Source organism: Danio rerio, chromosome 2 (genome assembly GCF_052040795.2).
Source record: "Danio rerio strain M-AB ecotype USA chromosome 2, GRCz13ab, whole genome shotgun sequence".
NCBI lineage: Eukaryota > Metazoa > Chordata > Actinopteri > Cypriniformes > Danionidae > Danio > Danio rerio.
Genome location: NC_141022.1, coordinates 34,365,001 through 34,381,177, shown reverse-complemented (window position 1 = coordinate 34,381,177; position 16,177 = coordinate 34,365,001). Strand labels below are relative to the sequence as shown.

Sequence of the window (16,177 nt, the reverse complement as noted above, 5' to 3'; positions counted from 1 at the left end):
CAATGTAGGTTTGTGCTGGTTAGACTGGAATTTGAAGCTAGTTTAGAATACTTTTAGCCAGTTTAGATTTTTTTTTTCTCTTGGGAGCAATAACTCTGCCAACCTAATTTTACCAAGTCGGACATGTTCCTGGATTAACATCCATGTTGATCCTGAAACAGCATTCCAATCAGCCAATCAGAATTAAGGGATACATTTACCATTTAGGTTAAGTTTAGGCTTACGGTTGGGTTTATGCACTTCTAAGTGATTGTTACCCAAATATTATTCCCCTCTGATTTTGGGAATAATTTACAGTTGGGGTTGGGTTTAGGGGTAGGGAATAGGTATGGATTACAGTTTCCGTCAAAAATGATGTTCCAGGATCAACATAGATATTAATCCAGGATCGCATCATAATGGCAAAATCATGACGCAAGTAAAAACTCCATATATTGTGAACTTAAAATATTTGCAAGCTTTCGGACATTTTATGTTCACAAACAGCTACACACTACATGAATCAAAACATAGACACTTAAAGATTCCTCCATAAAGGAACTGGTTACCTACCAAGAAAGCATTTTTTGTTTTTAAAAGATGTCTTTACATAATCCTCTTGGCTAAAACAAGGCTAAATTCGGGCTGTCAGTGAAAATCTAATAGACGTCTAAGAATAGGCCAAAACTAGACTAGTCATCAAATAAACAGAAATGACTGACTACCTATATAAAGTCTGTCTAATCTGTCTATTTGACGACTAGTTTAGTTTTGGGCTATTCTAAGATGTCTACTAGATTTTCACTGACAGCCCAGGTTTAGCCTTGTTTTAACCAAGCTGTCTACGTTTAGATATCTATTAAACGTCTATAAAACACAAAATAGTTTGCAGGGTACTGGCATATTGAGGCTATTTGAAAAAAGAGCTACTGATAAAAGTTGTGCCTCATGCCAAGCCCTAAATACAAAATTCTGACTAGTAAAAAGCAAACGTCAAACTTGTATTTTTTTGAGAGCTTCATTTAGTGAGTCCGAAGACATGAATAGCTTCAGCACCATCATGTGTTAGGGTTAAGTAATTTAGACAACTCCACATTTTTGTAATGGAAGTACAGTGTGAATGGAGCTAAAGACTGGACAGAATGTTTGGAGCACACAAACTGACAGAGGAAAAGAACTGTCACTGAACCAATAAAACTCTACAAAACCCTCCAGTCACAGATAATCAGAGCGATTTTGACATAACAGTCCTTAACGTAATGAAGAAAATGAGAAGACCGCCAATCGCTGAGATGATAATGATGCTGCTGTGTGTTTTAATGTGACCCTTGAGAGCGACTCTGACCTGCTGACACACACTCAGCTGTGAACACACCGCTGCACAGTCACTTCCTCTGCAGCGACTCTGTGCCGTTGTTCTAATTGTGGACTAATGGTCTAAAAAGAACATGACACAGAGACATCCAGTCCTGGAAATGAGACAGGAAAAGGGCCCGAGAAAAGGAAACAGACAGTTGGGCCGATCAGTGCGTAATGAGATAATCAAACTATTGTCTTTTTTCGTGTTATCTGGCATTTCAGATTGCGTGGCCTGACGTAGCGCTATGCTGCTCTGGGATCAGTGATGTGGGAAATGCATTAACCCTGCGCTCTCTGGCCAAGCGAGAGGAGCAGTCCCACGGGACAGTGGCGCTGGCTTCTGCCAATGTTATTTCCCGGACAGATTGCACACTTATTGCATTTTGACCTGTTTGGCAGGCCGGTATTGATTTTTGAAGCATTACAGCAATATGAGGATGAAAGCGTTTCTCTGAGGGAAGGCTGCAATAAGCTTGTTTGCTACCTCTTCTCACTTCTGGCTTTGTTGTTTTTGTGCGTTCGCCGCTAGTCGATAAAATAAATTCTATCAAAGATTCGGAAATATTGCCTGGCACGTGGCTTCCTATTTGGAAGGTTAATCAAATAAGGAACGATCTCATTTCCATAAGACATCGCATCTCTGCTCTGTGTTGTTCGTGGGCTGTAACCTGTTGCTTGTGGGAGGAACATGTCAAGCACGCTTTACCTCAGTGCCTTTCCCATCATCCTGCCTTCATTCGCTGTTTCTAACTTTGGATTCTGGCCACAAGATGTACAAATGGTGTCTGTCTCCATGGAGCATTAGATGGTCTTTAGCATGTATTATTGATCGAACTCTCCTAATAACTGTCTCCACTGTCAGAAACCACATAGTAATGTGGGCAAACAAAGTGCTTAGAAAAGATTTCAGACATTATCCTGACTGTAAATGTCGCTTTGCGAATACTTTGGAATGGCCTCTTTTCAACTGTAGTACCAATATATCCATAATACAACACAGCAGAAAAAACAAAAAATTAATATTTTATAGAAGGACCTAGAACAGAATTTTTTATCATACTGTAACCTACTTTCATTTGAAATATTCACTTTTCAGATTTCTATATCTGAAACTGCACTTTTGGTCTAACAACTCTTTTTGTCTTAATTGGATTTTTTCAATTATATAATGATACTCAACAGCATTGTACTCATATTAGAGGGATCCACTTCACCAATGATGTAAAGGGATATTTCACTCCTCAATAATATTTTTCTCTGCATCTAATAGCCCTCTTTCAAAAGTTTGTTTAGATTCAAATTCAAACACACAAATTAACCTGTACAATCCACTCTCTCTTTTATGGCGATAAAAAAAATATTTTACATTTTGTAAAATTAGTGGTAAATGAATTTAAACAATCTCAAGTGTGCATTTTCAGTTTGAGACCCACTTCATATTGTATCTCAATCAGGCAGTGATGATCATTTTTAAAGAAACCAGATCTTAAATGTTGAGATTTTGAAATAGAAAGAAAGGCTGGCTTACTGAAACTACATTTAATAAACAGTGAAACTTACCATTGAGTCCCATTTTCTAAACGTGTTGTTTTTGTGGTCACTATTAACAGAATGATCTCTGTTCTCACACATCAAAGCTGACAACACCTGACATCTATTCAACGCCTACATTCTCTTCTTCAGTGCCTACACTGGTTTTCGAAACAGCTTTCTGTGCAATAGCGCCTCCAGTCTTACCTGAGCAAGATTGCGTTTCAGTCCACTTTTAGATACTGTTTTATTTATATATTTTTTACTGACAGACCCGAACAGATTCAATCCTTTTCAGTCCAGCCATCTTTATTTTCTACCTTTTTTGAACACACCTTGTTAAAGCCCCTTGTAGCTGGAAACTTTTTTCTGTGAGCAGTTATGCTGTGAATAATAATAATAATAATAATAATAATAATAATAATCTCCCTGCTAACCAGCCAAACCTGGTTGGCTGGTTTTAGAGAGGTTTTGGCCATTTTCAGGCTAGTTTTCAGCCATTTCCAGCCTAGTCTTCCTGGTCTTCCAGCTAAAACCAACTTGACCAGCCTGGTTGGTTTAGACATAGTTTTGGCTGGGCTCCCAGCCTGACTAAGCATGTTTTGGCTGGTTATCTCCCAGTCTGACCAGCTAAGACCGGGCTAAAAATGGCTGAAAACCAGTCTGGAAATGGCCAAAACCTCTCTAACATCAGGCTGGTCGACCAGATAAAACCAGCCAACCATCCTAGGCTGGTTTAATCTGGATTTTTCAGCAAGGCTGTGGAAACCCCTTGTAATATTCCAGCTTATGCTTCCTTTTCTTTCACAAATATCTTATGTTTTTATGTTTAGTTGTCCATAGCTTTTTTGCTCTTGCAAGTTTGGGTTTAGTCCACTCTCTCATTTCTTTGGACTTTTTCTTCACTCGAGGGAATTCCTGCCACGATTTTAACATGTATTCCGCTTCATCCTTTGGATGGCGAAAGTTTACAAGGACAAACCCTCGGTTTTGATTAAAACTCACAACAGTGCATTTACCAAGTGCTCAAGGGTTTAGGGCATTCCATTTATACCCATTCAGATGTTATCTCAGTAGTGGACATTTGTGTGATGTAATCAATGACATACATCCAAGTGAACAAAATGGAGGGACGTTAGCAAGTGAAAATAAATAAAAAATTGAACTGGTATGCAGCCCCAGTCTAACTGCATGTCCATTTCATCATAGGTCAATAAGAGAAAAATAGCACAGTGGTTGTCAAAAAATCTTTATTGTGCTGTGATTGATCACATCTTGTGTGGATAGATCCACGGGGATCTATTGTTCTGACTCAGTATCATCATCATGTCATGTACATTTGCACCATTTAATAACCCTCAGTGTAAATTGTCACACTCTTTTTACCTTTAAGTGTAAAGAGCCTGACATAAAAATGGAATCAAATAACCTTTTGTGAAAATAGTTTAGAGTTCAAAACAGCTAGTCATTTCTTTTTGTGCTGTGGCTTGTAAACAACTTCAATCTATAACACACTAGCAAACTTCTTTACAATTGAGCAAATGTTTAAAAGAACTGCGTTATAGTAGAAAAATAAAATTGGGTAGTCCTTTTTGAATACAAAACTGACAGTGTTTTTAATATGCAATACTGTACAGCTGCTTTTATTAAAGTGATCAATGTGTACAAGGGGTTTAATAGATTGGAGTTTGAATTGCAGAGCTGCTGTCAATACTTTGTGTATTTACACTATATTGTTATTGAGAGCAAAGTAAAGGAGATTCATTTAAATACCAATCTCATTAATGGTGAAATCCTGCTCAAGTATTTCAAACTACTTTTTACCCTAAGCGAGTAGACAAATGAACTTCACAGTGGGTACATCGAAGCCTTAAAGCTGCACCTGAGCTTACCCGACGCCTCTTTTTCTGCCTGACCAGAATGCATCCCAGTCCTCCAAGGCCTTGCACATGCTTCTCACTCAAAGCTCGATTCATCTGCACACATTTACTTAGATATTTGATTAAACAGACAGATGGCGGGGTGGTATTTGAGTATGAAGGATTGCAGCTTCTTTCAAAGACTTCCACTTAATTGCAGCAAAAGAGGAGAGCAAAGTCACGTCATGCTGGCGCTCAAGGTTATCCCTTTATCCAACATCTGAAAGCACCACACAAAAGTTGATTTCATTAATTCTGTTTTTGACACCCGAGTCAAGTCTTTTGAAAACATGAAGAATGTTCGAACAGGTCAGCTCAATGCGTTCAAGCAGTCTAGCTGAATCATAGCTAATGAAATCAAAGTTATTTATTTCAGCAGGATACATATAAGGTAACAAATGCCTTCAGAGAAGAAAGTGCTAAAGACATGGAGGAGTGACAACTGCGAGTGCTGTGAAAGCCCGTGGGAGGCTTAAAACAATGGAGATGAATTGATGATGGATTTGTGAAGTTCACCGAACTGGAACATTTGAAATATAATCATTTGAATAATCAACAAAACACATTTCCTGGACGTCATTCTTGAAAAGACCCTCAAGAGATGTGGATATCATATAAGAAGAGAACTGTCAAGGCTATGATGACGTAGACCTCACAACACGCACGGGATGACGTTCACAGACTACATCCGACAGCAGAAGATTAATTGAATGTAAGTCGTGACCCATTTCAGACATGAAGGTGGAGCAAAAGACTTGAAAAATAACAACATTACATTAAACAAATGATTCATTATCCTTGTGCAAATGCTCTGGGTGCAATTCATTATCTCCGTTCTCCATCATTTTGGCTCAACCTGAGTAGATGCCGGTGCCCTTTGCATGTCTTGTTCTAGTCAGAAAGTCTTATAAATTCAGCTCATCTGTGCTATTTGTTCAGTTGCTGACAGGGACCTTCCCGCCCCAATGTAATCTCACCTCATTAACATTTTAGGTGACAGGACCGCCATGGCCCTTATCAAGAATTCATGAGTAAGGCTTATGGCCATATTAACATTTTAGAGCCAATAAATTACAATCATCTGTATGTCTGTTTGGGTGGTGTGAGGGAGAGAATAATGAAGAAACTCTTTGTTAGTTCTCCAATGCAGAGTGTGTGTGTGTGTGTTTTTGTGTGTTATTCTTACATTATAAAGACTAAATACGCCCAATAATATAGCAATACCAGTACATCTAGACTTTGTGGGGACATGTATTTGTTCCCCGTAAGGAAAATACCTCATAAACCAGACAGAATGAAGTATTTTGACAAGTAAACAATGCAGATTGTTTTTTTGTGAGGGGTAGTGTTTGAGTAGAGGGATCGAATATAAAGTTTGAACAGTATAAAAATCTCTACCTCAATGGAAAGTCCCCATAAAAATATGTTCAAGTGTGTGTGTCTGTACATACAACAAGCACATTTCACACCCATTACATATGGAAAAGTCTTCTCAAGCGATTACAATACTTCCTCCGAGAGACCAGAAAGGTTACCTGGAGTGTACTGCTAATTAGATTCAACTTAGCACATCCAGGCAGCTTTTTTATGCTTTAAAAACACCGCATTTTATCCTAATTAAAGTAGCTAGATGAATCCCTCGCGCTCCACAAAGACAGAGCAAAAGCCCAAAGAACACGGAGCTGCTTTCTGGCCTTTGTTCGCATGGAGGGAGACGCTATCCATTACCTAGCCATAAACAGCATGAGAGTCTCCGTCTCAGCGCCTCCCGTTGACACCCGCCTGCCTGAGAGGAGGCGTAGTGCTGAGAGGAGGATTTTCACACAAACAACAGAGACTAAAGACAAAGAGGGCGCGGAACAAAAAAACACGTCGAGGTGACGGTGTGGGCACAGGCTGGTGCCGCAGAAGTGTGCGAGCTCGGTCGGTCTGTGGGCCAATCTGTGGCGCCGAGTCCTGGCAGGGATGGAGCAGCCGCGCGCGGTGACTCACCTTCTCTGTCAGGACAGCGGCATTGTGCTGCGGTGAGTGTGTGTGGAGCAGTGATCACACCCGCCAATTACACTGAGCTCAGCTCACTTTCTTCAGAGTGACATACACTGTCAGCAGCAGCACGCGGGCCAGAGGTGCTTCACTCGCTGCCATCCGCTCCTGTACAACTTGATCGCACACAAATTGGACAGTCGCCTTCAAAAAGAAGCGTTTTGTTCCAGAGGGACGAACACAGCTTGGTCACACGTGGAAGCCTTTTATAATCCATCATGAGCGTCAGTTTGGCCAGATATATATTCGCTGCATTTTAGTTATTTTCATTATAGTAATATTTTATGAAAGAGGTGGCAGAGTAAACAACCTGGGATGACAGCTTGCATTAAACACCTGACGAGTTAGCCAGCTGAGCTGTCAAATGCTACACCTAATGTCTACTTGGTTTTAAACTATCTATATTTATTAACCCTCAAAAGAAAACATGTGCAGATGAAAAATGAGCCTCTGGCAGTTTTAGTTGCCTGTGGGCCCTACTGAGTTCTGAAGGTTAAAGAGAATGCAAAGCATTACAGATGTATCATCACTCCAAATATTGAACCTAAAATGAAACATTCACAATAGGAATAAAATGTTTTGTGTAAAAAGTAGGCTATATATGTTTAGGTTATGTGCTAAATATATATATATATATATATATATATATATATATATATATATATATATATATATATATATATATATATATATATATATATATATATATATATATATATATATAATAGCTCTATAACTTGTTGAATATAAAAAACTTTTCATATTTTTGAATTATTGGCTGTTACTCAATTCACCAGCATTAATCACGCCACACTTTGAGCTAGACTTTATTGATGGGGAATGAAGGGGATGGTAAGAGAACAGTGGGGTGAAGGAGAGGAAGTAAGAGGATAAACAGTGAACAGGTGGGTAGTTTGATCGGGCATCCTACGATGATGCCCAGCGAAACCTTTGTTAACAAGTTAACTCAATTAAAAATGTAATAATGAATGTTTAGTCCATAACATAATCTGGATTATTTAAAATGTCTTTACCATTGGACTACTTTCTAACTAACTTGCTTATATATTTATTTATTTTTGTATTTATTTATTTATTTATTTATTTATTTATTTATTTGTAGTTTAAATTCACGCTATTCAGAAGCTTAAACCACAGTTATCTACATTTTTCAGGATAAATAGTATCTCATTCTATCGTGTGAATGATTTGTAATCCTCTTAAAAATACCAGGAATCTGATTATAAGTATTTTAAAATTGTACCTACTAACAGTTGTGATCAATGAAAACATCTCAAGTCACTGGCAAATGAGCTAAAATAAGCAAAAGTATTTTATTTTAAGATGTGTGTGTTTTTTTTTTTTAGTTAGATGATGTAAAAATCATATAACCTATGGGTATTTGTTTATTTATTAAAAATATTCTGGAGGAGGTCTGTAGCATCAAACATGCATTGTAGAGTGGATTTCTGATACGCAATATAAGAGATGCAACAGCTTGATTTCGTAAGCCAAGACGCTCCACGCTGAGTGTTTTATGACGTTGTAAATTGAATGTTTCTTGGTTGTGCACTGCCCTCTGCTGGAGCATAAACACACAACAACAAAAACCAACAAGAATGCCAGGGGCCGATTATGCCACATCTCGACGAATAACTGTGATTTGTTGTTTTTGTTTAATCCCATTTTGTGGTAATTACCACATTAACATTCACTCAGAATAGACTAATTAATTGCATCTTCAGTGATTTAATCATGTATATTGGTTGACTTTGTCATCTCCTTTCACCATGCCTACTTGAATTGAGAGTGAAAGGCTTGATTTTTTTTTCTTTTAGGAGTGTGATGCATCTTTCTTAAACAATGCCAGTCAGTCAGTTCATGAGTAGGCTCCCTTATGCAACTGTTTGAGGTTCTGAAGTTAGTTTTAGAAAATGAGTCAGCCTGTTCAACTGCTGTATTTATAATCACTTTACATGCTCATCCAACTAGTTGACTACTGTAGTTAATAACAAAGAAAATCATCTTATTGTACACACATTTCACATGTAACACATCATGTACTCTAAAACTTAGCACACACCCTCACACTTCTCCTTGAGGTCATGACAAGTTCTGTTTATTCAGTGTTAGTGCTTAAGTCATAAAGAAATTAAAATAAACCTCATACTCCACTCAAGACCATCCTCTGTGTGTGATTCTGTGAGTATCTGTGTGCATGTTTTTCATCTATCAGTCAGTCTGTCTGTCTGTCTGTCTGCCTGTCTCTTTGTCTATCTGGTTGTCCATTCATCCATCCATCCATCCATCCATCCATCCATCCATCCATCCATCCATCCATCCATCCATCCATCCATCTATCCATCTATCTATCTGGTTGTCCATCCCTCCATCTGTCTGTTTATTCAACCAACCAACCTATCCATCCATCCATCCATCTGGTTGTCTGTTCATCCATCCATCAGTCTATCTGGTTGTCTGTCTGTCTATCTGCTTTTACGTCCATCCATCATCCATCCATCCCTCCATCTATCTGGTTGTCCATACCTCCATCTGTCTGTTCGTTCAACCAACCAACCCACCTATCCATCCATCTGGTTGTCTGTTCATCCATCCATCAGTCTATCTGTCTGTCTGTCTGGTTGTTCATCCATCCATCCATCTAAATATCTGTTTGTCCATCCCTCCATCTGTCTGTTCTTTCAACCAGCCAACCAACCCACCTATCCATCTATTCATCTGGTTGTCCGTCCATCCATCAGTCAGTCAGTCAGTCAGTCAGTCATTCAGTCTGTCTGTCTGTCTGTCTGTCTGTCTGTCTGTCTGTCTGTCTGTTCAATTCAATTCAATTCAATTCAGCTTTATTTGTATAGCGCTTTTACAATGTAGATTGTGTCAAATCAGCTTCACATAAATGGTCATAGTAACTGGAACAGTGAAGTTTAGGTTTTAGTGTTTAAGTTCAGTTTAGTTCAGTTTAGCTCAGTTCAGTGTGATTTATTCATTACTGAGAGTTCAAACACTGAAGAGCAAATTCATCGATGCGTACCAATCGTGAACCATGCGAGGCAGTGGCGACAGCGGAGAGGGAAAAAAAAACTTTACCTGATGGGAGTGAAGAAAAAAAACCTTGAGAGAACCAGACTCAGTTGGGCACGACCATTTTAATTTCTTCGCTGGCCAAAAGTCTTGTGCAGAGCTTCAGTCACCGCGGTGGGCTGGAAGATGGCCTCAGCGAAGACTCGTATGTCCCTGGAGCATCACTGGAATCAGACTCATGTTCTCCACTTCCCATGACCATCAGCGCAGCAGCATTTCAGGATATGGCCTGGTCCTGGATATGGAAACCTTGGGATCATCTCGTCACTGGTCTTGGATCCAATCAGTGACTCCGCATAATCTGAGGACCTCGGGATGAGTATCCCCAGGTGAAAATAGAGAATAAAGTGAATAATTAGCGTAGCTGCTGTTCATAGTGAATATAAGCAAGATGCAGAAGCCTGTGTGGAACCCAGGTTAGGTGATGCATTAAGTGTATGCTTTACTAAACAGATAGGTCTTTAATCTAGTTTTGAACTGGGAGAGTGTGTCTGAGCCTCGGACGTTATCAGCCTCGGACGTTGTCTGTCTGCCAGTCTGTCTGTCAATCTGGTTGTCCGTCCATCCATCCATCTATCTGGTTGTCCATCCATCCATCTGTCTGTTCTTTTAACCAACCAACCAACCCACCTATCCATCCATCCATCCATCCGTCTATCTGGTTGTCCGTCCATCCATCCATCTATCTGGTTGTCCATACCTCTATCTGTCTGTTTGTTCAACCAACCAACCTACCTATCCATCCATCTGGTTGTCTGTCCATCCATCCATCCATCCATCAGTCTATCTGTGTTTATTAGTGTTTGTCTATCTATCTATGATATTGCTTTAAAATGTGTTGATTGTCGTTTTATATTTAATCTTTGATGCAGACAAATACGTAGATGATTATTATTAGACTGTTATTAACCACAAACTGCCCTGAGATTGCTTGTGTATAATGTATTTTTCCCATTCTGTGTAAACAAATGGAACAGAAGGCATTTCTTTTGATTTATTCTATGTGTTTGACTAGCCAGCGTGAACACCAAGTAATAGTTTCCTGTAACAGAGATAAAAGCAGATGTTTCCAATTGGGCTCAGAACTTGCGTTCATTTAAAACACGCTTGGTGGGTTGTGCTGGGGCGCTATTGTTTTTTTGATGACTTCCCCTACCCCCATCTACCCCCTTCTTTCGGATAGGCGGCGGATTGAACCCCTGCAGACTAGAGTCCACCTTCAGTTTTTCGGACTTCGTCGAATTTAGACAAACTTTGCCGTGAGTTGATCGAGCTCTCTTTATTCTCTGGCCTCCAGAGGCTGAAACACTGCTCAAATCACCTCGCGCTGACACTGTTCAGCTTTTCGTTTTGTTTTAGAGCAGTGGTTCTCAAACTGTGGTACGCGTACCACTAGTGGTACGCGGGCTTCCTCCTAGTGGTACGCGGAGGAATCGCCAAATAATGAAAGAAACAATTAACACTTTTAATCCTTTAATGCGTAATATAACATTGATGTGAACAGCATTGGCTGTTTTGTGAAGCGTACGATCACAACGCTGTGCTTAGAGTGTTTATTTTAGTGCATTGTGTCATAAGCTGCTGAAAATCAGTTTCCGAAGTTTAAGAATTGATTCTGAAGCGTGATTTGACTGACATGAAAAGTGGCCAATCACAGTCGACCTTGTCTAGTTGCGTGAAACGTAAGGGCGGGACAAAGGTTTTCTGTGTTGCAGAGACAGAAAAAACAACTTAAAAACAAATGTTTTGTTGGAATAATGCTTCTCGGATGTTTTCACTACAGAGATGTCTAGCAGAGTAATTAAACCGCGGACATATTTCCTGCCTATTTGATGATCTTCATACACGTTTCGCACTCCAACAGCCAGTCGACTCGCCTCTGACCTGTCACTCCTCTAAATACAGTCTGAATGGCGGCGCGGGAATGGAGGTATTGCGCAATTACTCATTTCTGCAAATGTGGCGAGTGCTTTATTTTAACACGAGAGCGCATTCATGTACGCAAATCGCTAAAACAGATATGCGAGCTCTTAATTAAGCTTTTTTCAAATGAACTGCAAGTGCTCTCATGATCGCCTGTGTGCTCAGATAGAATACAATCGCGATCTCTCCACTATTAAAGTAGACATTATTTATCTTTGCTCCTTAACTAAATTTAGTCAAAAGTATTCAAAGTTATCAAATATTTAGAAATAGATTGATACATGATCGATGACAATGCTAATAGTCTTCTTATTTGGCTGTGTTGTGAAGTGAAACTTACTTTTAGCAAAGGTGGAACATTTTTTATTTCTTTACGACAAAATAATAATGCTGGAAATGTTTCTGGATGAGGTATTTGTGTGATTTATACATTTAGCTGTATTCTGATCTGTCCTAAAGCATTACAGGTCAAAGCAATCCATTGTTAGCCTACTTATTGTTTATTTATCACAATTTACAATAAGGCTCTTAAAGCACTGCTTTGATAAATGTAGTGTTGTCATATTTCAAATACCTCAAGTAAAATGAAGTCATTTGTTTTATTTTTTTACTGACAGTGTACTTGTATTTTTTTTACGTTTCTATTTTAGATTAAGATCAAGTGTAAAATAAAATCTACATGATGTACAGCTATTTAAGAAACAAATTTGCCATATTGTAAAGAAAATAGTGTAAAATATGTAAATAAAAGGCTAAATTTAAATCTTTTTACCATATACTTTAATTTAACCTTTCAAAGCTTAAAAATATATATTTTTAAAAATGGGCAAAAAGTGTCTCTATGGCCTTAAAGATTATGTGGTAGTTTTACCAGTGCTATTGAAAAAGATTAATTGTCATGAAAGGAAAAATTGACTATACTTCCTTTGTTAGTGCAAATTATACATGTAGCTTTGGGATGTAAGCAATCAAACCATTAAATTAGGTTTACACTTAAAAAAAGTGATTTCATAATGAAAATCAGATTTTTTTTCAAAAGTAACCAACTAGTACTTTTTAAAAGAGTAATTTGTACTTTTACCTAATATTAGTATTATTTACTAAAATTTGTGTTATTTTAGCAGTGTAATAGTATTTTTACTTGAGTACAAAAAAGATTTCACAAGCATTTAGTGCAGGTTTATTATACTATTAATATATGATTAATAAATAGTATTATTAATGGTTTTTATTTGTATCTATTCCTATGCAATGTTTTATGGGTTGCTGAGAATACATTTCAGGTCTTCAATACATAGCATGTCAGTCTTGAAAAAAAAAATAGCTGCTGGAATTGATTTTCATTAGGCTGTGCCTGTATGAACCCTGTCATGTACATTTAACATATATTTCAAGATTTGTCTGAAAGTGTAGCAATATGACATATAGCCTATATTTATAAGGACCAAGCAGCATTTCCAGCTTTTGATGAATAGGCTACTATGAAAACTTTAGATTTAAGTACAGCAGTTTTCTTTTTACTTTTTAAGAACAGTGCCATTTTTTATGAACTTTTAAAAGCACATTTTAACTAAAACTTTTTTTTTTTTATCTGCAAGCACAGTTAATGTTCAGACTATTTCAAATGTTTAAAGTGACTGACAATAATACATATTCTTACTAATAAGAAGTAATCTGCATCGTTTTAAAACTGTGCACACCTGTAGCTGCTTAATTAGGATTATGACGCTATTTTTTAATACTGGTTAAAAAATAGCGTCGTAAGGTGGTACTTGGAGAGTCGATTTTTTTCTAAGGTGGTACTTGGTGAAAAAAGTTTGAGAACCACTGTTTTAGAGAATGAATTACCATACACGATTGTTTGGAGCAAAGTTATTAGTTTTATTCATCATAAGCTTTTCTCTCACTCATGGATACCCGTCAAGTCTGTTCCAGGGCAACGCGTATTCAGGAGCCGTTCACAGGCACCGAAATAAGTAAGTTGCTTAAGTAATTATTTGAAGGTTTACAACTTATTTGTGAGCATGTGTGTGACATTCGCAATATCATGTTCTTAATATCACACAAATTACAAGTTATTTAACTCTCAGCAATCTTCTGGAGTGACATTTTAATGCTATTATTTTGTTCCCATGTTGTTTTATCGCTAAAGCAACAAATAACAAGAGGTCAATCGATTTATTTATTGAACTTTCTTCTCCTCCGTGGGCGAATATATCAATGGTTGTTTTCACAGTTGTAAAAGAATTTGCTTTCATTAAAAAAGAAGATAATAAAACAAACCACTCGCTTCCAGAAGTCAGTGATAAAAACGAGTTTTGGACCATTTTTTTAGGTTTTTTGCAACCACAAAAACGTATTATATTCTTATGCTGTTTCAGATATTTCTGTTTTAATATATTTAACTGTGTTGCACTGAAATTGGTGCGACAGCCACATATTTAAGCACTTCACAGTATTCTTATTCTGTTTCTTCTTTTTTTGTGATTTGTACAGAAACTGGTGCGCTTTTATCGTCCAAAAGAATGTGAGCTGCGCGGTTCAAGGCAGCGTGGAGAGTCACGTTGAACCTGAAGCCGCGCGCTGTCCTGAGCACCAGCCTGACTGTGAGCCACAAATGATGTAAGTCCTCGAGAGACCGGGAGGGGCGTGTGGTGGAAACACGATGTTGTCAGTAGTTCTTATGGTCTTAATGCACTCAAAGACACTATACTGACCAATCCCATGATTCACGTTAACTAGACCTGTTTCACATAAACAGGAATGTCAGTATACGACATTAAACATTACCAGAATAGCTTAAACTGCCTGCTCTACCAAATGGTTGGCCATATTTTGACTGTTTTAAATAATGACTGTTAAAGTCATTTAAAAATGACATTATTAAATGTTTTTAATAATGGTTTACATTACACAGCATTGTTGGTTTACAAAAAAACAAACTTGTTGCTCTACTACAATTGATTTTGGTTTTGTTCTAAAAATAATAATAAAAACAAGAAAAAATGCTAAATGAGAGTCTGAAATATTTTATGGCATACTTCAATAAATAAAGGTGATTTAGTATTTTAAAATGTTTTATTTTGTATTTTGCTTTAAGTAAACTGGTATTGCACTTAGTCACCTTGGAATTATAAGGTTCTATATGCTTTCTGAATCATTTGCGATACAGAGCTTAAAGTTTTTGCATTCTAAAGCAGACAGTATGTGTGTAACTTTTTTTTTTAAATAAAAAGTCCTCAAATGTAAACAACTTATATATATAAAAAAAAAAAAACTCCCATAATGTAAGTAAGTTGTCATTTAATAAGAATATGTCAATAGACCAATTTTGGCAAAATGTCAGAGAGAACCTTATAATTCCAAGGTGACGACTTCATATTTTTCTGATTTACGTACTGATTTCAACTGACATATTAACCATTTGGTAGAGGTTGATATTTTGCAAATTATGGGATGTGTTGAAAAAAATTAATTAAGTGTGTTAATTAGCGACATTAGGAATTAAGAAATGCAATCCATTTTTTTTCGTAATGTCATTCAGTTAAAGGGTTAATATAAAACTAACATTTAGATTGTTTGGTAAGAATAATTGCAAACATTAATAGGACTAGTCACTCAGATCATGTTTTGCAGTTAAAAACTACATCTGATAGAGTGTATAAAGACAAGGGTTAAACATGTACGTTTAAAGATTCATCCTTGTCCAGTTCTCTCTGCAAAAGTTAAAATCAATTCAAATGTCTTTCCTCATTTAAAACAGAATTGCAACTTTTAGTTTCCTCCTCACACAAGCATCCATCAAAATGATGTCTGGTGTTTTTGTCATCTTCAGCAGTATGTTGTTATTTGTTTTATTGTAAAAACAAGAGTTCACACATTATGTAGTAGAGCAAAAAAGTTAATGTGCAAGCTGCACGTTCATTGAGCATGTTGTTACAAAAAATGGCACCACATGCACACTCCAATCGGTTCTGTTGATGATTTAGGATGATTTTACATTAGCACTTTTGGTTTGCACCCAGGTTCATTTGACGTCAAAGTACGGTACGCTTAGCTAGTGTGAACCTGTCTTTTAAACTCGGGTGCACACCCGTGAACTGTACTCAAGTCCGCCTGAAAGAGGTGGTCTAGGGCACGATTTGTGCGAACTCTGATACGGTTCGCTTGTGATATGATTGCTATCGCACCAAATAACAGAAGTGAACCGCCAACTGCACAACAAACTTTAGTTTTCATAACATTCATTCTATTTGTATGTCTGTATATCTCCTAACCTTTGTAACTTGATGACAAGGGGGACTGGCCCAGGGCGAACAGTAATA

The 16,177-nt window shown here is 37.5% G+C and overlaps 1 protein-coding gene across 1 annotated transcript in view; it reads left to right on the top strand.

Moving 5' to 3' along the window:
• The first annotated feature begins 11,150 nt into the window (after positions 1-11,150).
• Positions 11,151-16,177, top strand: part of emilin2a (elastin microfibril interfacer 2a) — a 34,464-nt gene continuing 29,437 nt past the window's right edge. Inside the window, exons 1-3 of the mRNA XM_087240980.1 lie at positions 11,151-11,292; positions 13,689-13,828; positions 14,349-14,474. Coding sequence (XP_087097106.1) covers positions 13,692-13,828; positions 14,349-14,474 — 263 coding nt within the window. The 5' untranslated portion in view covers positions 11,151-11,292; positions 13,689-13,691. The remainder of the gene's footprint in view (positions 11,293-13,688; positions 13,829-14,348; positions 14,475-16,177) is intronic.